We start from the raw sequence: 20,314 nt of genomic DNA, 5'->3' as shown, positions 1-20,314 counted from the left end.
TGGAGAGTCAGGTCACACTCGACGTATTTATTTACTTAGCAGATTAATACCCTGCTTTCTGATGGAAGTCCACAGAGCGGATCACAGCATTTATAAAATGCAGTTGATACATTACAAACATACACTTGGAACACAAAGCAAAGCAAAACCAGCCACGGAGGAGGAGGAGCAGCCTGGTGTTATCTTCACCTGCCTTTCTCGAAATACCTTCCAATAGACCCAACTAGTGATGGATCGCTATTGGAATTTCCCACTGGATAGTCAATCACGGTCTGTGCAGCTTTAGATAGGAACCTAAACTAGTTGGCTGGGAAAAGCCTCTCCTCCTTCCAGAGGGGAGGTGTTGTGAGCGGGAGCCGGTTCCCGCGTCACGCAGGTGGCGTTCTGCCCCCTGCCCAGTCATCATCGCTGGCGTGGCACGCCTCCCAGCTGGTCATCCAATCGGGAGACACCGTGGGGGCGTGGTCTAGCCGTTCAAATGCGGCCGCGCCAGCTCTCCCCTGCCATTGCCCTGCCGATTTTTGCGAGTCACCCACCCACCACTCCCTTTAGTGCGTAGTTTCTCGCTTGACCTTGCTATGGACCCATGGTCGGTCGCCCTGGTTGCCCAGGGGGCCTGGTAGGAGTTTTTTCCAATTGGCAAATTGGCTTTTTTTTCTCTTGGTTTTTTTTTGCCTACCTCGTAGCAATCGTCACAACTTTCTTGGTATCTGGCGGTTAGGCATTGTGTTGTTGGTGTGTGGAAGGGCAAGGTGTGGCCATCGCCTACCCCATCACTTATGGGTATTCCGTTAAAGGAATCCGGCGGTCGTGGATCCTGTCCGATGCCCTGTGTGGCGGGGGGCCATGGCACGACCCCCGGTGACATCAGGGGAGAGCTTATAGTTATATTTGCATCAACAGGCTCCCCCTACTGGTGGTTAACCCCTCGTTAGACTCGCCCCTCATCCTGAGTGGGTAGAGTCAAATTGCTCTTGTCCAATGCCTAAGCCAATACCTTCTCACATGCTGTAATCAATTAAGTTGTGGCCTTTTTCTAGCCCATTAACCTTATATGCCATGTCTACGTGTTTTTTTATTATTCCCAAGCGGGGGACGGGTCCTCGAATCACAAAACAATCTGATTTGGTCTGACCACCCATATCGCTGCTCTAAGGACCACTGGAACATACCAAATTTTGATAACTACTGCCCCGGCTGGCCAAAGCATGTTTTGACTTCGTAAATCTGTACATCACAGGAACATAGCATACCAAGTCATCGCATTGGTCCACCTAGCTCACTGTTGTTGACACTGGCAACAGTTATTCAGGAACCCAGGCAAAAGACTTTTCCAGCCCTGCAGAGACACAGATCTACACCTCTTTCCTGAGAAATAGACTGTCCTGCAAATACTGGGGTACTTATCTGTTAATGGCGGGGACTATATACTGAAGTAAGTTGATGTATGACAATCTAGCACTCAGAGTCAAGAACAGGCATAGGCAAATTCCGGCCCTCCAGATGTTTGGGACTACAATTCCCATCACCCCTGGCTAACAGGACCAGTGGTCAGGGATGATGGGAATTGTAGTCCCAAACATCTGGAGGGCCAGAGTTTTCCTATGCCTGGTCAAGAAGAAGAGAAACTTCAGAAAGGAAGGTTTTTTTCACAGGTGGAGAAACTTCCTCCATCCTGTTGGATAATGGCAGGTGCAGTTATCTAGATTCCAGGACAACATGGAGTATAGATAGTTACAAGGCACGCGTGTGACGCTGTGATCTAAACCCCTGAGTCTCTTGGGCTTGCCGTTCAGAAGGTCAGCGGTTCAAATCCCTGCGATGGAGTAAGCTCCTGTTGCTCTGTTCCAGCTCTTGCCAACCTAGCAGTTGGAAAGCACGCCAGTGCAAGTAGATAAATAGGTACCACTGCGGTAGGAAAGTAAACAGTGTTTCCATGCGCTCTGGATTCCATCTCGGTGTCCCGTTGTGTCAGAAGCAGTTTAGTCCTGCTGGCCACATGACCTGAAAAGCTGTCTGTGGACAAACGCCGGCTCCCTCAGCCTGAAAGCGAGATGAGCGCCACAACCCCTTAGTCACCTTTGACTGGACTTAACCATTCAGGGGTCCTTTACCTTTACCTTTTACCTTTATAGATACAGTAGTTAATACTGTATTCTCCTCAGGGCCTTAATACATTGGAGTGCAGTAAACAAACTGGCTGCCACTGTGTGAGAAAAAGTTACTTCAAAAACCATTACTTGAACTCACAAGCTCTTCTGAATTCTCCCCCTCCCGTTGCTATTTTTGTGAGCACGTCAGAATTAACATCCTTCAGATGTAATACTTCAAGAGGAACAGAAATCAGCTGGAGCGTAAACTGGGGACAAATTAGGCGTAGAAATTTGGCAACCAACAGCTACAGTTTTGATTCGATGTGGGGGGAATGCTATCTTGCACTTTTTTCATCGCACTGAGCCAGAACCGCGCAACAATTCTTTGAGAAAAGCAGAGAGGAAAACAAGGGACAGGGAAATCGTAAAGAGAGATAATTTGGAGGTGTGGGTGACGCTGCCCCTACCAGAGCCATACCTCCACAGACAGTACAAATTGGAAGTAAGAGTTTGGGCAGGGAGATATATATATATATATATATCCCACACAGAGATGGTGGTTCGCACCACACAAGCCCATCGCCTAAAGTGATCATGTGAGGACTACAGCTGGGCAATATCTGGTTTTCAACATCGTGATATATATCACCAGCTGATATATCACGATGTCTGAAATAAGGATGGAAGTAGGTAGAGGCACTGGTCGGCTTCACGGTTTTCCTCACATTGTGGTTTTCCACACAGCACACAAACACACACAGACACAAACACACGCACATCATGATTCACAATACAGTGGTACCTCAGGTTACATACGCTTCAGGTTACATACACTTCAGGTTACAGACTCCGCTAACCCAGAAATCGTGCTTCATGCTAAGAACTTTGCTTCAGGATGAGAACAGAAATCGGGCTCTGGTGGCACGGCGGCAGCGGGAGGCCCCATTAGCTAAAGTGGTGCTTCAGGTTAAGAACAGTTTCAGGTTAAGAACGGACCTCCGGAACGAATTAAGTACTTAACCCGAGGTATCACTGTATATTGCCAGGTCAAAAATTATGAAACCGATATCACGAGATGGACTTCATTCTTTATTTTTTAAAAAATATTTATTTGTTTGTTTATTTATTTATTTATTTATTCCTTCTTAAACAATATTATCGACAATACAATAACAAACAAACAAACTCTACTCTGCCAAGCATATGACTTCCCTTCAGCAGGTTTTCCGCTTTCAAGTCCTGTCTCGCAATTTAGCTCTTTAACTTCCATTGTCCGCATTGTAGGATTTATTTCAATCCTGCTAGGGTCTTCAAATTTTTGCAATTATTATTCAAATATACAATAAACTTTCTCCAATCCCTTTGAAATTTTTGATCGCCCTGATCTCGAACCCTGCAGGTCAATCTGGCCAGTTCTGCAAAGTCCATCATGGACTTCAAACCAGTTTGGGATGATATATCGCCCAGCCCTCTCCTTTTCTTTTTCTTTTAAACTTTTTTATTCAAAATTAAAACAAAACATATTATCCAGAAACATATCATCCTTATTCCCCCCATTTTCCCCCCTCCCCCCACAGAACCCCACCCCCACCCCCCGACTTCCCTCAGTTCCAGTCTTTGATTTCTCTAAAAATGCTGTTTTCTGCATGTTACACAGTTGTAAAAATCCTCAAACTATTTAGCTGATTATAATCAATAAAAAGTTTGTGAATGTTTATTCAAAGCCAGCCAAGGAGTCCAGTTCGCTTTGTTGCGTCTTCAAATACTTTGTAAAGGGTTCCCATTCATCTTTAAAGTCACAGTTATCCTTGTCCCGTAGCTTGTATGTCAGTTTTGCCAGTTCTGCATAGTCCATCAATTTTTCTTGCCATGATTCTTTAATTGGGGTTTCTTCAGTCTTTCATCCTTGTGCTATTAGAACTCTAATGAAGATGTTTTTCAGCTTTTTTGGCAGATCTTTCCCTACAATCCCTAACAAAAATGCTTCAGGTTTTTTAACAAATGTTAAATGGATCATTTTCTTCAATTCATTGTATATCATTTCCCAAAAAAATTTAATTACATTACAATCCTGCCACATATGATAAAATGTCCCTTCCTTTTCCTTACACTTCCAACATATATTTGAACTGGTTTTGTACATTTTCCCTAACTGCACTGGTTGGAGTTATCAAAGAATACCGTATTTTTCACTCTACAAGACGCACCTAGTTTTTGGAGGAGGAAAACAAGAAAAAAAATATTCTGAATCTCAGAAGCCAGAACAGCAAGAGGGATCGCTGGGCAGTGAAAGCAGCAATCCCTCTTGCTGTTCTGGCTTCTGGGATAGCTGCGCAGCCTGCTTTCGTTCAATAAGACACACACACATTTCCCCTTACTTTTTAGGAGGGAAAAAGTGAGTCTTATAGAGCAAAAAATATGGTAAATGAAGATAACTCCTTTTCTAATCACCTGCTTCAATTATGTTTCAGACTACTTAGGCCTGGAGAAGAACAACAACACGCTGTTTTCAACAAACTCTCCGCTCACCCCAAAGATGGGCAAAGAGAAGAGCTGGCTCTACACACTGGACCCAATTCTGGTCACCATCATAGCCATGAGTTCCCTTGGTGTGCTCCTGGGGGCAATTTGCGCGGGTCTACTCCTGTACTGCACGTGTTCCTACGCCGGCCTGTCCTCTCGGAGCTCCACCACCTTGGAGAACTACAACTTTGAGCTTTATGACGGCATCAAGCACAAGGTCAAAATGAACCACCAAAAGTGCTGCTCTGAGGCATGACTGATTGCACCAGAATCGCATTTGACATTTCATTCCAGCAAAAGTGGCTGGTGAAGATTACTTTTTATATGGGAGCTGAATGCCATAATCTTACACGGAGCCGGAGCTGGAATACGCAAGTGGGGAGGAGTCACGGACAGCCCTGCCGTTTCAAAAAGGAGGAGAAAACGAGGACTGTGTAAACTTTCTTTTTTTCCAGGGGGAGAGGATGGCCGTCGGAGAGAACCATACGGCTTATTGTTCTCACGATAAGAACCGGCTTGGGGCAGGCGAAGGAGCTTTCATGCTTATTGTTGTTATGTCTTATTCAAGTGAATCAAATCCAGAAGAGTCCAAACGTTTGGTTAGCATTTAGGAAGTGAGAAACAGAATGTTGAACGTTATTTCCCACTTCTTTCCCCTAGTTGAGAAAACTCTAGAGAGTTTCTCCCCGCCCTCCCCTCTCCCCACACCCCACCCCCGGTTCCTCTTTCAGTGGCCAGGCTAGTCTTTACAAATTACACACAACCACACATGCGAGCCTATCTCCCCACACACACACACCCAATTCAGCTTATCGCCGTTCAGAAAGGCTCCTTGATTTTAAGGGATTTGTTCTTTCCTGTCGGTAAGACGAGCCCAGCAAGCTGCAGTTTATAGACACACCACCCCGCTCCCCACAAAAAAAAGAAAGTATGTTGTTGCCTTTACCTTTTTCTGATCAGGAATTAGGCTTGCGGGTCAATGGGAGCAGCGGTGCTTTCTTCCCAGATTACAAAGCAAAAGAAAAAGGCAGCCTGAGGTGCGAAATTCGACAGAGGCGACTCCTCAAGAGAGGCTGAAGAGCCTTAAAAGTGATTTGCGAATAAGAGCCATTTATTAAATCCAGATCTTGGATTGAAACAGCAGAGGCCTTCATCATAAGGGCTGTCTTTTACTTTTCTTTCTGTCCTCGTCCCCCCCCCCCCGCACTTCCCTTTATAATCCCATTCCTTTTATTATAAGAAAATCACAGCAAACAAAAGACACAATTATAAGATGCCCGGGAACTCAGGAGACGGCTTTTTATATGCTTTGAGAGGAGGACAGGCTGCTATATATATATTTTGTTAATGCTGTGACCACTCTTGTGGGGGAGGGGGAGGAATGGAGTTTAAGGGAGGGGGGAGGAACACAGCGATCCAGCCCCGACGGAGAGTGGTTGCGGATACCTCCTTCCTTTTAACAGGCATCATTTAAGTTTCTTCATTTGCTAGGACTAAGGGCTTCATTCTGCAAAGACGTCTGGCCGCTTGTCGGCGACAAAGGGAGTTGTAGCCCAACAACATCCCAACAGCGACAGATCCCCCCACCTCTGAGTGGCGCTGCCTTTGAGCACATCCACAGCTGGCACGGCCCTGGTGCTTTCTGCCCAGCCGAAGCATCGCTTCTTTGCAGAGTTAGGCCTTTTTGGTGGGAAGCAACCATTACGATCCTTTGCAGGGTATCGAGTCTCGTCTGATATTCCAGTGCGGTTGTCGGGGAAACAGGAAAAAAGGTCTGGACCAATCTGCTGCCACCTTCCTATCCCTTCAGAACAGTGCAACTTGCTCCCTAGTGATTTGCAAGGCAAATTGTTTGTTTCCGAAGGGTTTTGTGTTCGTACGTGTGTGTATCTTTTTTTAATCAAGTGCCTTAGAAAAATATTTTCCCCTTTACTTAGAGGTGTGTGCTGTATCAAAATACAAGAGAGGCGTCCCCCCTTTCCCCTGTTCCTTTTCCTTTTCATCCTCATGATCATCATCTTCATCATCATCATTGTGGTCCTTGGATCTCTACTGGGTAGAGTTTTGTCCTTTCAATTGGTCCAATATATTTCTAATGCTGTCACGCCTGAGGTGTGTCGCAGACCAGTAAAAGAGAAGTTTACAAATGCTAAGTTTTGATCTCCAATGCCTTTTGTTTCAGCTCTTGTTTCAGCCATCTTCAAGTGACTGTTTTAGGAGAAATCCAAGTGGCTGCTATGTAGGAACAATCTCCAGTGTGGTGTAGTGGTTAAGAGCGGTAGTCTCCTAATCTGGGGAACCGGGTTCGCGTCTCCGCTCCTCCACATGCAGCTGCTGGGTGACCTTGGGCCAGTCACACTTCCTTGAAGTCTCTCAGCCCCACTCACCTCACAGAGTGTTTGTTGTGGGGGAGGAAGGGAAAGGAGAATGTTAGCCGCTTTGAGACTCCTTAAAGGGAGTGAAAGTCGGGATATCAAATCCAAACTCTTCTTCTTCTTCTTCTTCTTCCAGACTCAGCGGGTGGGGATCTGCAGCAGAAATTTCAGAAATCTGCTGTGGGGTGACACCCAACCGTAAACACACATGCCAGGATAACGTTGCTGGGATGCTGGCGCAATAGCATGTTTTGTGATGTTCTGCCGGCACAGCTGTTGAGATGCAGTCTCCCAGGAACATAATGTCAGCAAGCATTGCGGCCCAGTTCACATGTTTCGCTTCTTTGGTGTGCACCCTGTCATGTGCACGCCAGATAGCGAACAGGATTTGCTTGCCGCATAACATATGAAATGTCCCTCAGAGCAGCTTTGGCATGTATGCTTATCTTGCAGAATGAACAGAGCTTTTGGCACATGCGATGGTTCTTTACTTCAGTATACAAGTGGACAAGCAAAGCACTTACCGTATTTTTCGCTCTATAAGACGCACCAGACCACAAGACGCACCTAGTTTTTGGAGGAGGAAAACAAGAAAAAAAATATTCCGAATCCCAGAAGCCAGAACAGCAAGAGGGATCGCTGCGCAGCGAAAGCAGCAATCCCTCTTGCTGTTCTGGCTTCTGGGATAGCTGCGCAGCCTGCATTCACTCCATAACACACACACACATTTCCCCTTACTTTGTAGGAGGGAAAAAGTGAGTCTTATAGAGCAAAAAGTACGGTATTTTCGGGGACGCGCCAACGCCACAATCCAGAACAGAGTTGGGTTTCCTTGAACTCAAATGTTTCCAGTGCATTTAATTCTGTGGCAGACCCTGGGCCTTAAAACTGTGTTTTTTCATTCCGTGCCCTAGGGAACCACCACGATTCCCTGGAAACTTTGCAGGAGTTACTTTTATACATCAGTAACACCGGTAGACACACATCCCCGAAAAACAACTTGGTCTACTGCTGCAAATCTTTCCTAAACTGCACCATAACATTGGGAAGCCTTGGGTTTTGTCCTAGAGCACATGCACACAGTTCAAGCAAGAAACCAACCCAAAACCAGCATCTCTTGCGAACTGTGTGCCTGCTTTAAGAAAACAGGCCTCGAGATTCAGTGCAGGAGTTCTGTGGCTGATGCTCACGGGGTTTCTATCTTGGCAGAAGCTGATGTGGAAGTTTCCCTGGTGGTAGAAAGTTTGAAAAACACTGCCTTTCCAGCAGTCTTGATGTGGCACCATACAAAAGTCCATTTTCATAGAGGATTCCTGTGTCTTTCTGGCATATTCCACATACAAACTTCTTTCCCCTTCCCCCCTAATTTCAAGAGAAACGCAGAGAGTAATGTACAGGGTCATTTTGCAGACCAGATTGCTGCTACTGTCATTAAAGAAAGGGGCCTGAGCCGGCCAAAGGTAGCAGCTTTATTTCGGTCCCATTGATTTCAATGGGAGAGATAAGCACGTGCTAAACTCTGGCTGGATTGCGCCCCCAGTTTTTATTTCTCTTATATTTGTATGAAGGAGGACAGGCTGTATCTGTGAAGGTCACCTGACAGGAGTTAATAGATATATTAAAAGGTAGAGTCGCTGTCTATAGTAGACATGCAGAGAGTGAGAGTTCGTGTATACATATATTTCAACGCATATGTGTTTGCGCGTGCTTGTGAGTTCTCTGTATGCGTTATGTATGTGCGTGGTTACGTGGGACTACTTGTACCTTTAAATCGGCGGCCAGAGGATGTTACTGACCTTGGCATGAATGCAGCGGGGAGTTTTTGGCGCAAACTGCGTCGAAACGAAACCAGCTCCCTCTTGGAGAGTCCCGTACTTTGGTATTCCATGTTGGTTGCTATAGGGGCTTGGCTGTGTGCACTCAGTGAGCAGAATCAGGCCAAAATGCTGCATAGCTGATACCTCACTTACCTCTCTGCTGGGCGCTTTACTGTTCTAATGCAGAAAACTTGACTGATTGTATTTTTAACAGGGCAAGGAAGGTGCATACATTCACGTCAAATACATCTCCACCTGCAAAAAAAAGGAAAAGTGTTATATTTGCTGATCCACGTTCTTTGGCAATTCCCCCCCTTTCCAAAGTGCACAGAGGAGAGAGAAAATAAGTAGTCCAATCCTGCTTTACCAATGCCTTTGTTGAAATAGGTGTTACTCCCCACCCCCTCGAAGTCCTCTTTGTTGTGGCTGAAAGGAGGGAAGGCTTTAGTGTAGCCGGTCCTTGTTTTTGCAGGGAGGTGTTGACAAGGGAGCATGGGGATGAAAAAACGAAAAAAAGAAAACCAACCCCATTGGAAAAAAGTGGTATGCAGGGAAAACAAGAATTTCTCACATTTTACCAGCTCAAGGTAGTTCGACCATTTACTGGCTGAGCCAGGTCATGTGGACTTTAAAGCTTTTACTGTGATTCTTCAGTGTTTAAGGAAAGACAAACTCAAACTGTGTTTCTATTATTTGTATAAAAGCCTTTTAAAAGTACTATTTAATAAACATTACAGTAGAGATCTCTCTCTCTCTCTATCTTGCGTGTGTGTGTGTGTGTTCGGCTCATTTCTTTTGCGGCTGCGGCAGTGGCGTAGCGTGGGTTGTCAGCACCCGGGGCAAGGCAAGTAATTTGCGCCCCCTAACCCGGGGCAAGGCAAGTAATTTGCGCCCCCCCCCACTGCACTGTCCCTCCCCCAGAAAGTCCCTCGCTCTCTCTCCGCACCACACGCCTGGCACCCTCCCCTCCACAGTGGGCGGCGACCCGGCGGCTTGGATCGGATTCGCACAGCCAGCACTGCAGTGAGAGAGAGTGAGTGAGCCAGGTAGGGGCAGAGAGCTGCGAGTGCGAGCGCCCCCCCCCCCCAGGTGTTGCACCCGGTGCGGCCAGCCCCCCCTGCACCTCCCACGCTACGCCACTGGGCTGGGGAGGCCTGTCAGCCCTCTGTGCTTGCCGCCTGGGTCCAGCAAGGGAGATCTGCATGCTAGAGTTGACTTCCATGTCTGCCATTGATGCGGATGGACCAGTTGAGCACACAGCTATTCAACAGCCAGGTGTGTCTTTCGTTTGGCTGCTCAGAAAAATCACAGGAAGGCTGTTCCACGCACCCATTTTCTTAGAGGACCAGCACCCTCCAGATTAGGTGTTCTGCCCAAGAATGTCTTTCAGAGGTTCACGCAGATACACAGAGAGCGAAAACTCCACACATAATTCACACCCCTGCCTTTAATTAAACCACACAAAAAAAAAATGGTCACACTGGACCCGACACCAGTATGATTGCTGCTTTCAAGCCCATTCTTGTGCACGACAGCCCAGGCTTTCCAGGTTAATATTCCCTGATGATGTGTACTAGAATGCCGTATTCTTCCAAATTCTTTGCAGTAAGGAAGTCAAAACTGGTCTCTTCCCTTTAATCTCACTGCATTTAAAAAAATGAAATTCCACAATACTGCATATGGGGGTGAGTTGCAAGCATTGAAATAAGGCTCAGAAGCAAACTTGTAATCCTCACATTTACTCCCCGCACCACGATGTCCTTGCAGCAAAATATCTGACATTTCTAATGTATTAATAATGCCTGCTGGCACCCAGCAATCTGCTATTTACAGAGAATATTTCCCTCTTATCTTTCTTTTCTCTACAAATGTTTACACAGGCCGGTGGAAAACGGTGCCAGATTTAGGCATGGCAGAGGTTTCAAACTGGAAGAGGTACAGGCAGCAGCGGCTGGGGAAAAACATGAGCCATCTGGATCCCGGGGCCATTCTAGCTCCTGTTGTATTTAGATGTGACACTTGGCTTTCCGTCCTTGTTTCTCCCGTTCAGGCATATCACTTGCTGGAACCGGATCAAACCTTGCAGAACGTTTGTATCTCTGCGGAAGAAGGTTCATCTGATCTCTGCAGGAATGTGTGTTTGACTGGGCGTTTGAATTCGGTATACCTTCGTGTGGGACTGAGTTCTCATTCCCACGATGCCTGTAATCTGGGTGCTGGAGGGTTGACCAGACCTATGCAGCCTGTTTCTGTTGCCAAATCTTAGTCCTGAACCATCCACTCTTTAATCTGAGCAAAGACTCGGGCTCTGTTCCCGTTCCTGATACCATGGTTTAGCACCGAGATACAGGAAGTCAAATGTTCTCTCTTTGTATTTTGGGGGGGCAGAAAAACTTCTATAAGACATGGTACTGGGGGACTACATACAGTGTGTTGACTGAGAAGGTGACTAGCAATCACGTTTGTGGCTAAGTGATGTCACTTGTCTTATTTACAAGGCACAGAGCCTAGGACTTGCTGATCAGAAGGTTGGCGGTCCGAATCCCCGCAATGGGGTGAGCTCCCGTTGCTTGGTCCCTGCTCCTGCCAACCTAGCAGTTCGAAAGCACGGCAAAGTGCAAGTAGATAAATAGGTACCACTCTGGCAGGAAGGTAAACGGCGTTTCCGTGCACTGCTCTGGTTCGCCAGAAGCGGCTTAGTCATGCTGGCCACATGACCCAGAAGCTGTACGCCGGCTCCCTCGGCCAATAAAGCGAGATGAGCGCCGCAACCCCAGAGTCGGTCACGACTGGACCTAATGGTCAGGGGTCCCTTTACCTTTAATAGAGCCAGAAAAAGGTAGAATTGGCATCCCAAGGCTACAGAATGACACCACAAAGTCACCACAATCATCTCGCCCACATCCAGAAAAAGCTTCCCAGTTGGAGTACAAATGCTTTCCAGGCAGATTCTGCAGCCAGCAATTCTCTTTTTAGAAGTTACCGTATTTTTCCGTGTATAACAATTTGGAGTTGGGGGACTCCAAATTAAGAAAATGGGGATAATTGCCCATAGTTGTGGAGCTTTCTTTGGGGGGGGGGATTGCCGAAAATCGCTCACCCGACTGATGCTGCCACTTGCACACGTCGCAAAAGCCACCTATCGTCTATCCCTTTGCCGGCAGAATCCGCAAATCACCTGCCCAATTGCCGCAGCGACAGCCAATCAACACCAGCCCCTTGCCACAGCTGCCAATAGCATGCCCAATAGCCGCTGTCAATCTCTGGCTCGCGGCAGCAACCAATCCCAAGTCCCCACTATGCACTATCCGTGTAGAAGATGACCCACAATTTTAAACATAATTTTCTAATTAAAAAAAACCTCATCTTATACATGGAAAAGTACGGTAAGTGCTCACACAGGGTTAGGCTCACTTAAGGCCACTGGTATCGATGGCCTTCAGACTGCAATCCTTATCTCTACTTAACTGGGGGGGAATCCCGATCAAATTCCGTATAACTTGCTTCTGAGCAACCATGGAGAAGATAAGCTCAAACTGTAAGGGTGGCTAACTGCTGGACTGCAGCCCAAAATGCAGGAGCTTTGAATGTACAATCTCTGAGGTTGTGATGCTGAATGGGGTCATCTTGACCCAGCTTGAAAGCAACCTTTTGGAATGCTCTCCTCAAGCTCGGGGTCAAATATTTCCCGCTTTTGCTTTTGGCTCATCGTTTGCTCACTGCTAATTAAATACCCCGACGCGCTTAATTAGCAGTAAAACCTCAGCGCCTCGGACTTGCCGATTGCATGGTCGGCGGTTCAAATCCCCGCGGCGGGATGCGCTCCCGTCGTTCGGTCCCAGCGCCTGCCAACCTAGCAGTTTGAAAGCACCCCCAAGTGCAAGTAGATAAATAGGGACCGCTTACCAGCGGGAAGGTAACGGCGTTCCGTGTGCTGCGCTGGCTCGCCAGATGCAGCTTGTCACACTGGCCACGTGACCCGGAAGTGTCTGCGGACAGCGCTGGCTCCCGGCCTCTTGAGTGAGATGGGCGCACAACCCTAGAGTCTGTCAAGACTGGCCCGTACGGGCAGGGGTACCTTTACCTTTACAGTGGTGCCTCGCAAGACGAAATTAATTCGTTCTGCGAGTTTTTTCATTCTACGAGTTTTTTCGTCTTGCGAAGCACCACTGTGTATTGACGGTTTCCCGTAGGAATGCATTGGCGGTTTTTAAAAAAAGGCGCAAGACGTTTTGTCTTGCGAAGCAAGCCCATAGGGAAATCCGTCTTGCGAAGCAACTGAGAAAACGAAAAACTCTTTCGTCTTGCGAGTTTTTTGTCTTCCGAGGCATTCGTCTTGCGAGGTACCACTGTACCTTTAATTAAGCACCCACTGCATAGAGGTCTTGCTGGTGACTAGGTTTGAGCCCACCAGATGCAATGATTTACTTAGATCAGCAGTGAACACAGCCTTAAAATTCAGTGAAGAAAAGCATGTCCCCTTTCAGCATCAAAATACTGTTTTAGCTCCCGTCGCTTTCGCCGGGATGCAAAGTCAAACAGATCGGACTTAATGGGTAGAGAATTGACTTGTACCATCAGGGAGCAAGTCTCAAGCAAAACAAAACCCCAACACCTTGTTAACTCGCTGCATACAAAAAGAACAGGAATCGGAGCCTTATTAGACAAGGCACCACTGATGAGAACAAAACTAAGAGATTCTTCCTGCTCTGACTGTCTAACAAAGCAGGCAAACAAAATTGGCATGTGTTTTATTCCCATATGGTATTAAAAGTACCATGCAGAATGCAGGAATTCAACTGATACTGCACACATACGTATGCACACAAACAACCCTATGTGGGAACTGAACTCTGGTCTCCTGCATCCCAGCGCAGCTCTGGCAATCCTGGTGAAACATGGTTGGCCCAGGAAATTTAGACATTTTGCTACGTAAGGTGGGAAAGCAAAGGGCAGTGGCCTCACTCAGCCCAGTCGAGGTGCCTTAAGATCCCAGCTCTTCTCCTGAGGAGCTAAAATACAGCAGTAGTAAATTAAACAACTAGCAAGTCCCACCATTTCATGACACCCCAAATCTGCTGCCTGAGGCGGCCATCTCGCACTGCCTAACGGTAAAGGTAAAGGACCCCTGGATGGTTAAGTTCAGTCAAAGGCGACTGTGGGGTTGCGTCGCTCATCTTGCTTTCAGGCTGAGGGAGCCGGTGTTTGTCCACAGACAGCTTTCCGGGTCATGTGGCCAGCAGGACTAAACTGCTTCTGTCACAACGGGACACAGTGACGGAAACCAGAGCACACGGAAACGCTTTTTACCTTCCCCCTGCAGCAGTACCTATTTATCTACTTGCACTGGCGTGCTTTCGAACTGCTAGGCTGGCAGGAGCAGGGACCGAGCAACGGGAGCTCACTCTGTCACAGGGATTCGAACCGCCGACCTTCTGATCGGCAAGCCCAAGAGGCTCAGTGGTTTAGACCACAGCGCCACCCGCGTATGGCCGGCCCTCTTACCAAAACATATCACTTGGAACAAAGGCATAGTTCACACGTATCGCTTCAGCTCTCTGCAGTCGGCTGGCAGCAAAATGTGTGGAAAGCATTGGATATGAAAATCTGGCAGGCACTCAGAACTAGAGATAGTGGGGGTGCGCAGCATCACAGCTGGAGCCTTCACCTCCTACTGATGTGCTCATTTGAACATCTGAAGAAAACCCTGTGCATACTTGTCAGGGGTTCAGGAGCAGAGGCACAGGATAAGGAGGAAATGGAGAGTGAGAGGGAGGAGTCCGAAGGAAATGTCAGCGATGACAGCGATCCGAGGTCTCTGAGTCTTTCCAGTGAATCGGACGATTCACAGAAAGGAGCTCCCATGGTCAGGGCAAGGGGAGTGCCCAGGGGGACACCTCGGGAAGAAGGGGGCAGAGGGGACTCAGAGAGTAGCAGTTGGAAATCAGGACCCACGTCCCCCCCAGAGTGCAGTAGGGGGGAGGAGTCCCAGGCATCGGGATCAGGTGGAGCGCTGCCAGCGGGAGAACATGAGGCAGGATTGACCACACCTCTGTCGGGGAGTGAGGAAACGGTCATCAGGAAAGTTAAACGCGCGCGCGCGCCAAGTTCAAATGTACAGGAGGGAGGCACAGTGGGCAGCCCGGGAAGAGAGCCAGGTCCTAAAGCCCGCCGAAGAGAGCGGGAGGAGTCAGGGGGGTCGTCATCGTCAGCCTCAGAGGAATCCAGGGAGACAGGGGCCCCGGAGGGCAGCAGGACCCAGAGGAGAAAGAAGAGGTGGAGTAAAGCTAGAGTCTTAAACTGGTGTACAGGGGGCGGGGACTCAGATGGAGCTTCGCCGGTCTAAAGTCTAGACGTAGAGCTGGAGCGCTGCGGCGTGGAAATGGAAACTGTACTTCAATAAAGACTTTTGTACATAAATACCAGCCAGCGTTGGTCCTCTGTGAGCTGGGACCAGGAGCCAGCCCTGACAATACTGATGTATTTTCAGAGGCAGGAGGTCTACCCACCCACATCCGTTCTGAACACTGGAAACACTAAAGGGATAACTCAGTCAGTAGAGCCTAAGACTCTTAATCTCAGGGGCGTGGTTTCTTGCCCCACTTTGGGAGGTTCCTGCATCGCAGCAGGTTGGGCCAGGTGACCCCCTTGGTCCCATCTAACTCTGGACGAGCCAGGGTGGTGTAGTGGTTAAGAGCGGTAGTCTCGTAATCTGGGGAACCGGGTTCGCGTCTCCGCTCCTCCACATGCAGCTGCTGGGTGACCTTGGGCCAGTCACACTTCTCTGAAGTCTCTCAGCCTCACTCACCTCACAGAGTGTTTGTTGTGGGGGAGGAAGGGAAAGGAGAATGTTAGCCGCTTTGAGACTCCTGAAGGGGAGTGAAAGGCGGGATATCAAATCCAAACTCTTCTTCTCTTCTTCTGCACGTCTATGAAAATGTTAACTCTATCTGGTGTGCAAAGCATTCACATGTGCAAATCATCACGGAACATTGTGCTCGTCAGGTGTGAGCCAGCTTCAAGCGTGATCTCCGCGCCTCGTTCCCGAATCTCATTTTAAGCTAGGGTTGTTTCCATTCTCTTTCGACAAGTTCTGTTTCCATATGTTGCATCCCATGGCTCTGCAAACGTAGGGGAATGATCTCTCTTCCCATCTCTATATTGCTGCCTGTTGCACCCATTTATTGTATGGGTGCAACCAGTGCTTTTTTTCCGGGGGGACGCATACCCCTAAACATTTTGTGAATCTAACGGGAGAAGAAACTAAAAATTTTAGTTTCTTCTCTAGCACAGTGAATCGTCAGTTCCGTTGCTACCCCCAAAGGCGGCCTCATTTCCAGTCACAGTGTTTCCTGAGTCTCATACGGAAGTGAGCGTTTAATGTGTGAAGTAAGAGTTGGAATCTAGCACAGTGATTGGTCCATTTCGTTGTTACTGTTATGTACTGAATTTCTTGCCCTGGCCACCAGGAGTATTGTGTATGTAGTTTTCACTCAGGTCCACGTCAGTTATTTTAGGCGGGAAACCCTGGGTTGTTGTTGCTACATTGTCGACAGCCAGCTGCCTATAAAAGCAGGCCGGCTGAGCTGTTTGCTGTTCAGTTCTGTTCCAGCTTACAAATAAAGAGCTGCTTTGGAAGAATCGCTGTGTCGTCTGCTATGTCTACCCACTATTCAACAGTTACCACCTCCGATGGTGACTTCCTTTCCTTTCCCAGTGTTTCCTGAGTCTCAGACAGAAGCGAGCGTTTAATGTGTGAAGTAAGAGTTGGAATCTAGCACAATCATTGGTCCATTTCGTTGTTACCACTTCCGATGGCGACTTCCTTTCCCTTCCCGGTGTTTCCTGAGTCTCAGATGGAAGCGAGCGTTTAATGTGTGAAGGAATGTGGATGTGTGGTATTTTCCCCAATTTGAACTATAAGATGGTGGTTTTCTTGAGTCAAAATGAGAGTACCCCAAACATTTGGGAGGGGACGGGACTGCAGGGTGCAAACCAGGAATTAAGAAAGAGACAACCCAAGTTGTGCTTTTTAGAATAGACACCCCCCCCCCTGCATGCCCACAATGATGATAAAGCACGGTCTATCCCAGCCCTGTCCATATCAAATCTTCCTTCCTGTCCTCAACATGGCTGCTGAGCCTGGGTAGGCCTGGAGCAGAGTTTGCGATTTCAGCCAAGCTGCTAATGTCAAACGCTCCATTTCGCGGATGGCAAATATTAGTTTTTCCCCTCGCATTAGCATTTCCCTAGATTATTGCTCAAAGGATCGATTGCCCCGGGGGGCAAGTTCAGGTAGAGCCGGCCAACTACAGGCAGATGGAGAGATCAAGAGTTATCCCTTAAAAGGGCTCCCTTCCCTTCCCTGCTTCTTCAAATATCACTTGTGTGTACAGAGGCTGATCAGCCTGCTCTGGTGTCAAAATCAAACACATGTCCTGCATCGAAGGCAGCCAACCTTTGTTCTGTCAGATTCTGCACAACCAGCTGGTGCCAGCCTCACGATTCCTGGTACTTTTTGCTCTCTCCGTCAAATTCCTGCCTCTGCCCTGCAGGTAGTGGAAACCTGGTTTTTAAAAAAGATATAAATAGACACGCCTGTCCTAGCTATAATATTATCTGTGCCGCAGAAGAACCTGCCTTTTTGCCCCAATATAATCTGGGCTTGCATTGCAACTGGAACAGTGTGTGCTTGCATTCACAACATAATAATAATAATAATAATAATAATAATAATAATAATTTATTATTTGTACCCCACCCATCTGGCTGGGTTTCCCCAGTCACTCTGGGCAGCTTCCAACAAAGATGAAAAATACACTAGAATGTCACATATTAAAAACTTCCCTGAACAGGGCTGCCTTCAGATGTCTTCTGAATGTCAGGTAGTTGTTTATCGCTTTGACATCTGATGGGAGAGCGCTCCACAGGGCGGGCGCCACTACCGAGAAGGCCCTCTGCCTGGTTCCCTGTAACGTGGCCTCTCGCAGTGAGGGAACCGCCAGAAGGCCCTCGGAGCTGGACCTCAGTGTCCGGGCAGAACGATGGGGGTGGAGACACTCCTTCAGATATACTGGACCGAGGCCGTTTAGGGCTTTAAAGGTCAGCACCAACACTTTGACCAACACAAGACCAAAATCTCTTCGTTTTCCAAGGAATTAATTGCCCGTTTTAGGAAAACAGTGTCGTGCAGATTGTAGTGGGGATGGACAAATCTGGCCATGCTGGTTTCTCGCTTTTCCAAATTCAGTGCACCACACCTCTACATAACTTGATAATATATGTGCATGTTTGTGTGCATATGTGCGTAAACACACACGTATAGCACAGTCCTATGCACGTACACCCCAAAATAAGTCCCATTGATAGTTCAATTTAGGATGGCAGCTTGACCATACACAAGATTGTAAACACTGGCTGCATTGTTCTGCCCGGACACTGAGGTCCAGCGCCGAGGGCCTTCTGGCAGTTCCCTCACTGTGAGAAGCCAAGTTACAGGGAACCAGGCAGAGGGCCTTCTCGGTAGTGGCACCTGCCCTGTGGAACGCCCTCCCACCAGATGTCAAAGAGAACAACAACTACCAGACTTTTAGAAGACATCTAAAGGCAGCCCTGTTCAGGGAAGCTTTTAATGTTTAATAGGTTATTGTATTTTAGTGTTTTGTTGGAAGCCGCCCAGAGTGGCTGGGGGGACCCAGCCAGATGGGTGGAGTATAAATATTATTATTATTATTATTATTATTATTATTCTGCTTTGTACGATGCTGCTTAAAAAAAAACCTTCAAAAAGAAAAACAACAGCCCAGTGAAGCCTTAAATATACACCCTCCAGATCATGTTGCCTTCTCCTGCAATCTGTAGTGCTTTCTCGGAGTCTCCTAAAATATGCAGCGTGTCATCAAAGCCATCCATCTCGGCCACCATGTTGCCTGCTTCCCCATTTTTATCATTTCTCAGAGACGTGAGGAGAAAGCGCCATGAAGTCTGGGCTGGATTCAGCGGCTCGGATCCACAGCCTCGTTTGCACCATCGACCTGTCCTTCCCTCCATGCCCCCCCCCCCCGCCGCCTTTCTTCAGCAGCAGGGAAGAAATCCTGAACCAGTTCCTTGCGGTTATTTTAATCATCTTACTTGCTTGGCTTATGACAAGACGCACACGTAAACAAGAGATTTCCGCCTCCCCGTCCTCTCTCCCTCCCTCCTGCCTCTCGCTCGCTGTGCTCCGCCACCCCTCGACTCCAGCTCCAGCTTTAATCACATCTATTTTGTGCAAATTACAACGTGGGTTTCTGAAGATTGCCGCGACAGGCGGATGTGGCAGAGAGGAAGATTCACGTTAACTTGGGGACATCTGGGGAAGCAAGAGCCAGAGAGGAGGAAGAGTCGCCGTGGGGCAGCGCTGTTTCTGCACCCAGCCCATCCTCCTCCTCTGGCGATGTGTGTGGCAAAGAGAGAGGTACCTTAAGCAAGGAGGGCCAGCTGGCAGTTTAGATGAGTATGACAGTCAAAACGCGACCCTGGCAGCTCTCCCCTTCACCTAGGCCCAGGGAACTGATGCGCTGATTGATACCTGCGGGGAAGGCTGTCATCAGGCCGGCCACAGAAAAGAGAGATAAGTGACTCAATCAATGTCAGGCCTGTCCTCCTGCAAACAGCCTGTAAATCACTTTGGCTCCAGATTCCCCTCCGCTATAGGGGAGAGCTAAAAAGCAGGTAATAGAAAAACAAGAGGCGAAGCAGCTGCAATGGCTGGCTCTTGTTTAAAGTCTAATAGATGGGGATACGGCTCAGGTGATGCGCCGAGCAGAGTGGCCCACACTTCACGGAGCCTAAAAGCTTTTTCATTTAGCAGAAGGCGTCGCTTTTTTTAATTTTCTTGGGGAGGGGGCTGTGAGAGGAAGGGGCAAAATAAACAAGCAAATTTTGAAATGATCCAACTCAGCAACTCTCCTCTCTGACCCAACACACACACACACAGTACTTTTACATTGGGAGGGGGGAACAAATAGCTGTGCTATCAAGCGCCTCCCAATACCAGCTGCCAAATGATAGGAGTCAATTTGATGCGATACAACGGTAATCAAAGGCTTAACGTTTTAATGAAAGTGATTTCTCTGTCTTCAGATTGCTCTGAGACCGGGATCCGTTTCTTCCAAAGCACCCTCGAGAGCTGATTACAGTCTGACAAACCCGTTCTTCCTTCCTTCCTTTTTTTTTTTATTAAACTGTTTATAATCTTATCTTACAGGAGAGTATTTCTCTCCCCCCCCCCCCCGCAACTTCCTGTTACAAAAACAACTTTGAAAAATATTCTGGACGGATGAAAACCCAAAGACTAGCATAATGAATGAAGCCATAATTAATTGCCAGCAGGTGCAAGCAGGTAGACCAGTCTATGATTCGGCGCTACTCATTCTCTCCTAAGATCTTGTCGCGTTCCCATTTTAATTAATTTCTTGACACCTAGGCAAGGAATCTTATCAAATATTCCGGTGAACCAAACAAA

General features: G+C 47.8%; 1 protein-coding gene across 2 annotated transcripts in view; it reads left to right on the top strand.

Annotated features, from left to right (window-relative positions):
- The window catches only part of NRP2 (neuropilin 2), a 251,730-nt gene extending 244,961 nt beyond the window's left edge, over nt 1-6,769 (top strand). For both annotated transcript variants that reach the window (XM_083401223.1, XM_083401222.1), the window contains one exon: nt 4,565-6,769. In XM_083401223.1, the coding sequence (XP_083257349.1) occupies nt 4,565-4,872 (308 nt within the window). In that variant the 3' untranslated portion in view covers nt 4,873-6,769. The remainder of the gene's footprint in view (nt 1-4,564) is intronic.
- Nucleotides 6,770-20,314: the final 13,545 nt, after the last annotated feature.

Source organism: Podarcis tiliguerta, assembly GCF_965153285.1.
Source record: "Podarcis tiliguerta genome assembly, chromosome: 1".
Lineage (NCBI taxonomy): Eukaryota > Metazoa > Chordata > Lepidosauria > Squamata > Lacertidae > Podarcis > Podarcis tiliguerta.
Note: the sequence above shows the minus strand (reverse complement) of the source record. Positions and strands in the feature narration are given on the sequence as shown.